This window comes from Lycorma delicatula, chromosome 7, assembly GCF_047948215.1.
Source record: "Lycorma delicatula isolate Av1 chromosome 7, ASM4794821v1, whole genome shotgun sequence".
Taxonomy (NCBI): Eukaryota; Metazoa; Arthropoda; class Insecta; order Hemiptera; family Fulgoridae; genus Lycorma; species Lycorma delicatula.
This window is the reverse complement of record NC_134461.1, coordinates 135,407,545-135,419,558: the sequence shown is the minus strand read 5'-3', so window position 1 is coordinate 135,419,558 and position 12,014 is coordinate 135,407,545. Positions and strand designations below refer to the sequence as shown.

Sequence of the window (12,014 nt, the reverse complement as noted above, 5' to 3'; positions counted from 1 at the left end):
CCCAGATCCTGTATTAATCTATACAAGGACCTTCCCTAAACCGTGGCGTGCCATTCCTGCTGCCATGCTTCCATCACGAGGCTGTAAAGCCTCCTCCGCAGGGGAGAGATGGGCAAATGTTCGAAATTTAGAACCGGTGCATTGAGATCACAGTTCCGCTCGGTACAGGCCTGGCTCGAAACCTCATCCCAAATACTTCGGCCTCACTGCCTCTTCGCAATTTCCCCATGGCAGCTCGAACTTTCACCGCTAAATCAATTGGGAGAGCTTTTCTTAATACAACGGTAGTCTCGTAGCAGGTTGTTTTAAAAACAACAGTGCATACAATTTTGAATAAGTGCTCGATTTCTTTCCACCCTATGCGCCCAAACGGACGCTGCGTAAGAAGTCACCTCGTTCGAAGACACCTCGGTACACCATCTACAAGTGACGGTCCGACAGCCCTTAATCCTTTCGAGCAGTCCTCCTAAGTTTGTGCATCACAGAGACGGCGTCCGCCGCTACTTGCCTAATGTGATTGCAAATAGCAACTTTTCATCAAACAAAACACCTAGGTACTTAAACGGCCTTTATACTTAATACTGGGGTTACGACTGTATGATAATTTGTCTGCACCCTTGAGAAGCATAAACTTCGTCTTGGACAAAGAAATATTTAAATTTTGACTGTTCATCCAGCCCTCTGCGGTTGAAAACGCCGCTTGCACCCGGTCTTCTAGCTGCGGTCGTACGTTACCACGAACGAACGGGAGACAGTCATCGGAAAAATCCTGGGTAGTGACCCCTTCCGGGAATGTCAGTCCAAAAATCCGTCGAATACCAGGTTCCCTGGTCGCTTCCCCTGTTGATGGACTTTTCCACAACTAGGTGCGCATTCTTAAACAAAGCCGTGCGGTCAGAAAAATAGTCACGTATTCGGCCTGTAGGGCTACGGGAACATTGCGGCGTTCCAGCTCATAGAGGACAGAACCCAACATAAGTAAGGAAATGCTGCCTCTATGTCAATAAAAATTGCCAAAACAAATTTACACTCGGCGCCTTCCACCTCGGCAAGAGCATTTAAGATGCATTCCTCGGTGCCAATCCCTTTCATGTAGCCATACTGGCCTCGATTTAGAAGCGAGTTCATATCGATGCTTTCCCAGACCCGTCCACAACCAGCCTTTCAAGTAATTTTCCGATTACCGACAAGAGACTGATGGGTCGATAACTGCTGACCTCACTCAAATCCTTTTCTGATTTTAATTAAGAACACCCTCACCAAAGCCACCTTCCAACAAGTCGGAAAGAAACCCCAGCCTAGGCACCCCGAAAACAGCCTGCCAAGCGGCTCTCTTATGACAGACAGCAAATGATAGAAAACATCCGGATCAAGTTGGTCAATCCCCGGTGCCTTTCTCAGTGCCATTCGGTCTATATCAACGGGATTCAAAGCCATATATCAGGGAATGGTGTCTCACCCGCCCTAATTACGACTTTTGCTTCAGCCTCCGGAGCATCTGGAAACAGTATCCAGGAACGCCTGGTAAGTCGCTACAGATGTTAAAGTGTGGTCACGACCACCAAACCCGCATCGAACACTGGACAGCACGTGCAATCGGTTTTGCCGGTAACACGACTTCGCGAGCTGCCAGGGGCTGCGCTGCAACTCGCGCATGGAGTTTTGCCAAAGCTTGAGTTTGGCTTCCGTGTTGGCATGAGCGTACTCATTACGGGCGCGCCGGTAGATCCGCAGACTATCAGCGCGCATGTCACCAACGACAGTCCCCGTTAGAAAGCGACGCTGGTATCTTCTCCTAGCGGACCTAACTCTTCCGCGCAGCACGCAAAGGTCAAAGGACCACCACTTTTTCTCGGGTTTTCGCCTGCGTTTAACAGACGGCTCCCTGGAAGCAGCGGTCATGACGGCTCCAGACAACAAAAAAGTCCAAATAGGACTTTTCGCAGTCCTCTAAACATTACCTAAAACGTTTGTCTGAAACAATTTTTGATATGACCAACCCTTACGGAAGGGATGACGAAATTTTTGCTGGAATTGTAAGAAGAAGGGGCTTGTCGTGCTAAACACGTTTTAACGTGTTGTCCGATTTAATACGAATGGATATTGTTATTTTTTAATAACAAACTTCTCTTCATTTCGGTAAAGATTGTCCATTTATAAGTATAAGTCTAGGATCTTCATCGCTTTAAAAAATTTTTAAAAATCGTCAGCCTATTTCTGTTTTGATTTAATTTACCGTAAATGTAAACAGCCTGGACTTTATTTAATTACGTAAATTTTTTGGCTTTCCTTCAAACCCGTTTTGAAAGTGAAGTTTTAAATTTACGCGAACATTTTATTGTAGATTTTCAAATCGAAGTAGGTATACTTAATTCATTTAGAAAAGTCTCTTATAGAAATACGGGAATAAATACGTAACAAACATTTTTTAATTCGATCGTACGAATACTCCCGCTTAGCGGTTTGATTATTATTCGAATCGGCATCGAGATTAATAACTCGATGGCATTTTTACGAAGGATATAAGTTAAAACCGACAAGTTCCGACGGTGCATTTTCCGGAAAGAATTATTAACATTTACGTATAAGCGTTGTAAGAACCTAGATCCTAATATTACACGTCAGGCGGAACGATCGATCTCGTACTGGTAGAATTTAAAAAAAAAAAAAATAACAATAAGCCGAGCTTAATAACCGGAGTAAGACCGCAGTTCGATAAAATATCAGAAAAACCGTTTTCCAAATTTAATCCGACAAGATAAGTTTGATTATAGTTATTCGCAAACGATCCGATACAGCCGCTACGAGTTTGCGATCTGGAATACGTGTCGTTTAACGAGAAGGTACAGGATTCTAAATCATGACGTCATCGGTACAGGACGAGATAAAAACAGAGGAAACCGTAAATTTTATAAACGTTAATTAATTTTAATCGTAGAATAAATACGTCGATATAATTTAGCGAACGATTTTGCGACTGATTTTGCACGTATTCAAAATTTCACGTTAAACCTATGTAACGTGTTTAAAAATTTAGCCTACGCGTTAATTTACCCGTACATCGGTGCAATAATTGTTGAAATATTTATACACGAAAATGATAAATAACGATGAAAATTTAGAACGGAGTCGGTCGAAGCATGTAATAAACCGATGGATGCACTCACACCTCTTACCGCTTTGCCTTCACTCTCGCATTTAATTAAGCGATTAGGTAAGCGCACTAAAATGTTTCTGGCCTCGCATATTAGTTATAATTATATTAAAATCGGTAATGAAATAATTCACGTAATAGTTTAACGTAGATATTTAACGGTGTCGACTTGTTAGTGTCAAAAGCAATTTTACCGAACATATTAATTCTAAATTATAACGGACTATGTAAGTAGTCGTTTAATATATCTCTAACGAGATAAAATATAAATACGTTACGATTCAAACGATCTAATTCGATTAACAGACAGTAGATGTTTACGTTATTAGGCCGGTTTTATTATTTATTTACATTTTATAATTAAAAATACGTCTATTCTTTATTCGGCTGCTCATTCCCTGATGCCGGTTTCTATGAATTTTATTTCGGTTACCTATAACTCGGAACACAATAAACAGCCGGCAATGAAGTTTTAAAACCGTCGCGGCTATATTTAATCCCAATACCTCTTATACCGGTTTTAAAGATCGTAATAGAACGTTTACAAATACAGACGGAAAGGGTGATTACGATTGATTACGGTGATCGTAGATTGTTGCGGTACCTGTGGTTATCGGCGGGAATCGACTACAACAAGCATTATTTGTAATTATTTTAGTAAAGCCGGTCCGACATCGGGAATCGCAGAGAATAACACAAGCGCTTCTTTCTCGTCTTCACCGATAAAATATATTTGCAGAAATTCAGAATATTTCCCGTTCAAAAATGTATATGCTGGCGATGAAGCGGTACTTTTGTTGGTCCTGCGCTTTGAAAACCGGCATGAAACCGTGTTTTACAACTCGTTTGACTCCAAAAGATATCATTTGAAAATATATATTACGTTTTCGAATACGATCCGTAAAGTTTATGCGCTCGAGACGGCGACCGTGAGTAAACTACAAAGAGGTACCTGTGACGGTTTAAGCGGTGGAAGTTGTACCTTGCCGGAGTAACAGATATATACCGGGTGTTTAATCTTTCCGTTTGAGTGCAGTACCGGCGTTGTGATTCGTAGATCCGACGGTTATCATGTTGTCACCTTCCAGCATGTTATCATGCTGAACATTTTATTCCAGTCCACGTAATCGAATGCCTTTTCTAGGTCTATGAACGCCAAGTATGTCGGTTTGTTTTTCTTTAATCTTCCTTCTACTATTAATCTGAGGCCTAAAATTGCTTCCCTTGTCCCTATACTTTTCCTGAAACCAAATTGGTGTTCTCCTAACAATTCCTCCACTCTCCTCTCGATTCTTCTGTATAGAATTCTAGTTAAGATTTTTGATGCACGACTAGTTAAACTAATTGTTCTGTATTCTTCACATTTATCTGCCCCTGCTTTCTTTGGTATCATTACTATAACACTTTTTTTGAAGTCTGGACATATAACGGATTTTTACCATATTTCGCATATACTCGTATATCGATTAAATATCGAAGAAATAAATATATATTACAAGTATAAATAACAAATACAAGTAATAAATATATATTAATATAACAAGTATACACCTAATCACCACGGGACGTGAACTAACGAATCGGAATTTTCCGCTAGCGATCGGTACATTCCGGTGCCTGTTATCTGAGCACATTATTACTTATTGTTGTACGGAATTACATCACTCGGACTACGGGTGTTTTACAGACTAAGCTAAGAGGAACGGATGTGTGTTGTACGTATATACAGACACGTATACAGATACCCTTTAGTACGGTAGGATAATGAAAACATTTTGGAATATTAACATAACTGCTTTTGGTATCGGGGCAGGGGAAAGGGTAAATAATAGTAAAACGTTTAGTTTTCTCAGACGATATGGATTTACTGGCGAATTCAGAAAAAAAGACGATTTCTCAAGTTGAGACTTTGAAAATAATTGCCGAAAAAGTCAGTTTACAAACCTGTTTTACTAAAACAGAAATAATGACAAGTTCTAAACAAAGCAAAAAACCAAATTTTGAAAAATTAAACATACAGATAGATTTAGATATCTAACCGAAATAATAACTCAAACGGTTCGGATAAGAAGGCGTTTGAAAGCGGGAAAATAATTTTTGAGATTGAAATTTTAACTAAAAATATGCACGACAAGAAAAAATGCTCGTGTGTACTTACGTACGTACGTACGTAACAAGTTATACTTCTTTGGCGTGAATAAAAAGAGAATTTTTTTACGCTTCAAACAGATTTGAACCGAGTCAAACGATCGATAGACGATATTAAACACCACGAATAAACACCACACTTAAATTAAATTAAATAATATTTATTTTACACGGTTTAAAATATAATTCGATTAGTTTAGTTCCATTAATTCTTCGGAAGACGATTGAATAGGCACGAGGGTTACGATATGAAAAATACGATAAAAATAGTTTTATTTTATCAAAAGTTTTGTTTTTGGTAAATTTAAAATTATTTATGTAAAGTCAAGAATTTATCTGATGCGTGCTATTTTCTGTGTCGTTAAAAAATATAATTTTACTCGTAAAAAGTAATACGTAAATTACCTCAAATCTTGATACGCAATTTTCACAAAAAAGATAATAAATATACGCCGCAATATAAAAAATGTTTTACGAATAAGAACGACAATATTCACAGTTTAAAATATTCGTCTTCAGAAATCCGTGTATATAAATATATATTTATTATAATTCAATATCTGTTACGTTTACAACACGTACTAATCATTTAATCGCATCGAAAGACTGACCGAATGAGACACTACACGCAGCGCGTGCAAACTGATCGCTCGGGCCTGCGCAAATCTTGATGGTGTGTTACATCGGCGCGCGCAACTTCCACTATCTGTTAATACACTCTGATCGGTTTCTCCTAACGCGCCAAAAGAAGTATAACTTCAAAAAATGTATCCGTATATGCAAAATTAAGACGCTGTATTACAGCACTGAAACCGGTAATCGTATTACGGTTATGAGACAGGAACCTCCAACGTAACAAATCTAGAATCGCTTTTAAAAACCGGAAGAAAATTTTAAGAATTTAAAACCGAAGGAAAGTGTTAGATGTTTCGCGGCCCACAGAGGGATACAGAAGAAGTCGAGTAAAGAAATTTACAAAATTGAAGAAAAAAGACAAAAATTTTGAATATTTAGATATCACAATCCGAAAAAGAAGACTAAATTTTGCGGGACATAAGATTCGAATGAATTCAGATAAATTGATTTTTGTAAATTACACATAAAACAAGTAAAGAAAGACTTAAATAAACCAAACGTAGAAATAAATTTAGAGAAAAAGTCCGGAGAATAGAGGTTCTTATGAAAACAAAAAAGAAAAGAGACCGAATATGCTGACAGAAGAATTAAAAACACAGCGCGGTGAAGGAATGAAAGAATTCTGGAGGGGAAAGAGTAAAATCAGAACAGAAGGAATTGAAATGATAATTGCAGACCTATTCGGAAAAATAGGAAATTATTAATCGTATAATTCTTAGCGTTCATTATTAGCATTTAGCGAGTGAAATATTGTCCTGAAAATTCCTTCGATATCTTTGAAACTAAAATAAAGTAAAAAATAGTTTAGAGCAGAAGTTACGAGTATTTATTTGGTTTGTAAGTGAAGTACAAAACCGTTAAAAACATTGGCGAAGTATGTATGAAATTCACCGGCGATATTTAACCCTACCCTCTCGCTTTTAAAATCAATATTTTTAAAATTATGAAGTTAGCCTTTGGGATTAAGGAAAATGTAAAATGCGTTCTATTTATCGAATATTATCTTGTTATTTACAGTTTTCTAAATTACGCTGTTCAAGAGTACTTTCAAAACTAATAAGGTGCAATTTATTTATAAATTAGTGGATCTGTTTAAGAAGACCCGCTAGTATCCGGGTCGAGGTAGTAGTCGTGAGACTCAAACGGGTAAACCCACCCTTAGTTATTTTTTTTCAAGACGGTCTATTATTGAACGTCGTACGTAGAATGAAAAAAACTAATTTTCCTCCAACCGCCAGATCGAAGGCGGAGGCTTGTTTTCCCTCTTATTCTAAACCTTCCTCTCTATCTATCTTTACATTAACATTACACGGAAAAATATGAAATCTCAATCGTTTTAAATAATTTTTTTCTGATTTTACAACAGAAGATTTTCAATTTTGTTTTACTTCGGTATTACCGTTTTCCTGGTGTTCTGCGAAATGCGCTTTCTTGAAATAGGAATCGCGTGTTAAAAGAGGAACTATCGCATTTTCTTGTACGATTTTTCATTAAAAATTATTAGCATCAATTCTCCGTATAAACGAGTCGCCAATTTCTCTCACCTTCACCCCTTTTAGAAATGTATTCTAGATACCGCTTTTTACCGTAAACAATACGATCTAAACGGCATTGTGCTATTAATTATTCAATAGTAATGAATCCCGATTAGCCGTCTGTAAATTTTATCCAAAAAAATTACAATTAAATTGCGAACCGTACGGTAAGTCTCGCAGATATCATTTTTCTTCTCAAAAAAAGATTTCTGTACTACAGATAAAACTGTTTTTAACAAAACGATACTGATATCGAAAAAGGTAAGACGCATTTCTATTGTTAAAATCTGTTGTTAATTTAGAATTTTGTTTAAAAAAGTACATGTTAAATGCATGTAATAGACAATAGACATGCAATAATAGATAATAAACGATGTTTAAACGTTCCGCGCAAAATTTAGAAAACTTTGCTACAAAACTCTTACCGGAACGATTTCGTTTATTAAACGACGAATAATCATAAGAATTCTATTATTTCTGTAAATGCGATATGTATTACATATAAATGAAATCGGGCCTGTAAACGTTTTGTAACAAATTTTTCAATTTTTTGTATGGAACGCTTAAACATCGTTTATTAACTATTATTGTATATTTGTTGTCTATTATATATATTTAACGTGTATTTTTAAACACAATTCTAAATTAACAACAGATTTTGATAATAGAAATGTAGTGTATTACCTTTTTTGATATCATTATCGTTTTGTAAAAACAGTTTTATTATATTACAGAAATGTTTGCTTTTTGAGCGGAAGAAATGGCATCTGCGAGACTCTTACCGTACGGTTTAAAATTTCATTGTAATATTTTTTGAATATCACTACGTTTTGTTAGATTCTTAAATGAATTACTGATTTTTATCTTACGGATTTTTTATTAAAATTCATTGCCTTTCCAGAACAACCAAATATACATTTTTTTTTAATTTCTTGGCAATTTTTTTTTTTTTTTGATACTCATATCGTTCACGTCACACCATATTTTTCCTTTTTTAATAAAACTAGTATAATGACCTTCACGAATCGAAGATCCGTGATGTAGTATTGCACTTATTACTTTGAAAGTGAAACCCTCGATTTTTATCGTATCCGTGGGCACATTTTTTATATTATTATTAAATTAACTTTTTTTTATTTCTCCATCGATTAGTTCAAATAGCTCTAATCTAATTTTAGAATAAATATTTTACCGATCGCATTTATTTCTGTTTTACGTCACAAATCTCTGTTACCACATTTGCCACGCTTTCCTACTGTTCGTGTTTTTTTGTATTTTTTTAGCAGCTCTTAACTGACACTTTTAATTTTTTTTAAAGAAGTGATGGGAATTAAAAAATTGTTTCGTCTCTAGTACTTTCATTTAAATAAGAGCGTTCACCGTTAAAACAAGCTGCAGTATATTTTCCTTTAAATTTTATTATTTCAAGTACATTATAGAGTTTTTGTACGCTAAATAGTACTACCAAGTACTGCTATCTAGCGGCGCGATTCGTAAAGTCACATTAAAAAAATAATAAATTGACATGTTCGAGTACCGCGGTTCATCAAATGGAAAAAACCGTCGTCTAACAAAATTCGAGGTATTTTTTGAAAGTATTCCTAATTACAAATCTAATCGAATCGAAATATAATGTTTTCACGCTTACATTTATCCGGCTTTCATTTCAGTCTTACATTCGGTCACGTTTAGAACTGTAAACGTAGTTTCTTTTCTTACCGACGAAGTTCTAACGAACTCCGCGATACCGGTAATTTATCTGAAAGTTGCAGCTTCAGCCTGTCTGAGCTGAAAACCAACGCGGTTGTTATCGAGTAAAATAAAAATGTTAAGTGAGCTTTCAGGAAAGGTTTGGAATAAGTATCGCAGTTTAACGATTTATGTTTTTACCTCTCTATTTTTTATACTATATATTAGAAATAATATTAACGAATACAACCGTTTGTTTTACGGTTCGAGGACGTGAAATTAAACAGACACGCAAATAAACGGTAATTCTTTTGCGCAGTATCAGTCATTAATTATCAGGGAGTGAGATTTTGGATCTATGAAAGTTCTTCCCGGGAAAACTTAAAGGAACCCTCTGAAGTTATTCAAATCTTAGAATATTTTTTTTGAGATCGGGATATTTATCGGTTTACGCGACAGTAGAATTTAATAACAAACGGGGTCAGAACGGCTTTATAGTACGGATAACGACAGGATACCTTATCTTTTAATTATTTTCCGCTAGGAAATCGAAAGGAATACAGATTAAAAGATAGAATCCGAAAAAGTAGATAATCACCACCGCAACGATTCCGCTGGGCGAAAACTTTTTAATAGACCTAATCGTATTTCCTCAGTAGAATTACGTAGTATTAACGCAGATTAGTAATTTTTATTTGCGACTATTTTATTTAGCCCGCGTATGCGTAATAGCACTTACATAATTTATTACGTACAAGTAATATTCTCAGAATTAATATTTTTCACAATATCCGTATATATGTTTTACTATATAACGTACCTTGTTTTACTTTTTTGAATAATATAGCGATTTTACAATTTTGCACACACGTGCGCGCGCACCATTTTGAATATTTAAATGACATCGATCGATGTATCATTACGTTATAAGTATCAATTCCTAAATAATGAGATTTGAAAATACATAAAAAAAATCAAATCGGTTACTATCCAAAACAAGAACCTCCACCTTTTTAAAAGGCGGTTAATTATAAAATAAACAGAACTACATTTTTAAATTACACTCGGATGTAAGTTCAAAGTTTCAACGTTTTATTAAAACGTAAATTTATTAATATCCGCTCACTTGATCGTTAACATCTTTAATTATGAGTAATTCCGAGTAAAAAAATACGCAAAACATGCGAATGCAAACCCCTTTTTTTATTTCTTATGCGATCTAACACGTTCGTAAATTTTAAGCTACAAACTTACCGTTTGTTTTATTTCCATCCTTATTCTTAGACTTCCTCGGATAAATGATAGCTATATGACTTTGTCCGCAGCCCATCTCTAATTTAATCGTCACGGAGGAAAATACACTTCCATCGGTAACAAACAACGCAGCATTTTGACGAACACATCCACACAGATCTTAGAAATTAATATCGAAAAAAGTATTAAAATTAAATTTAAAAAAATATATTAATCGCAACTTCGTTCATTTAATCGTCGCATATAAGAGAACGCTTAAAAAAAATATTTTTTATAGCAAAAAATGCAATATTATTATTTTACGTTATAATCTTTTTATCGAACCGGTAAAACACATATCGCTTTTTTATAATACGTAATTACACGTAATCGTAATAATTAGAAACAAATCAATTTTTCCTTAATTAAGTGCAGTTAGTTTACCGACTAAATAAACGAATACGACCGCCGAACAAACTAATAATCGTAAATAAAATAAAATAAAAAAAGGAAGAAACACTGATATACAATCTGCTAGCTAAGTTAACGACACAACAGAGCTACTGTACCGGGTAGACTGGCCCGCGCTAACCGTTCTGCAGTTATACCAACACTAGAATATTGTGTTAACTAGACAAATCTGATTTGTTTCGTTATTATTATTCCAGTCATAAAGACTGGAGCGTATGACTATATTGATTATTAGTGTATGATTTAATGAAGTAATAGTGAATCTTATATATATATAACTGTAAACGTAATAAAAAATTATTATTATTATTCCTCATTGTAACATTGGGCTGATTAATTATTTTCATTACAATTTTTGACTGATAAAACAAAAAAAAAACATTAATCAGATTTAATAATAATGAAATTAATTGTTAATTTTTACAAAACAAGCGGTATTAAAAAGTTTCACAAATTTTTTGGTTTGAAAAATATAATATTTTTTTTTTAGTTTGTTTTTTCATATGCCCTGTAAAAAATTCGTGGAATACGAAAGCCCTTTACGCATTTAGATTGTACGCGTATATATATTCATAGAGATTATATATTTTAAATATTTCTTTTAAACTTACTTTTCGATGAACAAAATAGTTTACCGTTTTGTAAATAAAACAAACAATAATTTTTCTAAAACTAGAGAATCATAATTTCTCCAAGGAACTGACGAATTGTAAAATTAAAAAAATTATATATATATATTATTTTAATAAAACTGAATTCCTTTTGTTACGAGTGAAATAATTGTGGTTCACGATTTGTTACCGAGTCAAATGACTTTTAATCGCGTTAGAATTTTTAAATTTACGGAACCTATATTGAAGCCGGTGTTATTGTCGGTTTACTCGTACGTAAAATACGTAAAGTAAGTTAATGAAATATATTTCAAAACGAAAAGGATGCGACTGCAAAAGAGGAAATAAATTACGAAGATGGAGTCCGAGCAATAATAAACAAGAAATACGATAGATGTAATAATTACAATAAATATAAATAAAATAATAATAATTTATCCGATTCGGTCGTTCAAACGGTCAGGACAAGATCAGTCTAATTTCACCCTGTTGTTCGATGAATGTTTGATACTATGTTACGAAGAGAAAAACGTTCAA

The 12,014-nt window shown here is 34.6% G+C and overlaps 1 protein-coding gene across 2 annotated transcripts in view; it reads right to left on the bottom strand.

Moving 5' to 3' along the window:
* Positions 1 to 10,930, bottom strand: part of tow (target of wingless repressor) — a 135,570-nt gene extending 124,640 nt beyond the window's left edge. The window contains exon 1 of one of the 2 annotated variants that reach the window (XM_075371736.1): positions 10,417 to 10,930. In XM_075371736.1, the coding sequence (XP_075227851.1) occupies positions 10,417 to 10,492 (76 nt within the window). In that variant the 5' untranslated portion in view covers positions 10,493 to 10,930. The remainder of the gene's footprint in view (positions 1 to 10,416) is intronic. The other variant, XM_075371738.1, reaches the window with a different exon arrangement.
* Between the last annotated feature and the right edge of the window lie 1,084 nt (positions 10,931 to 12,014).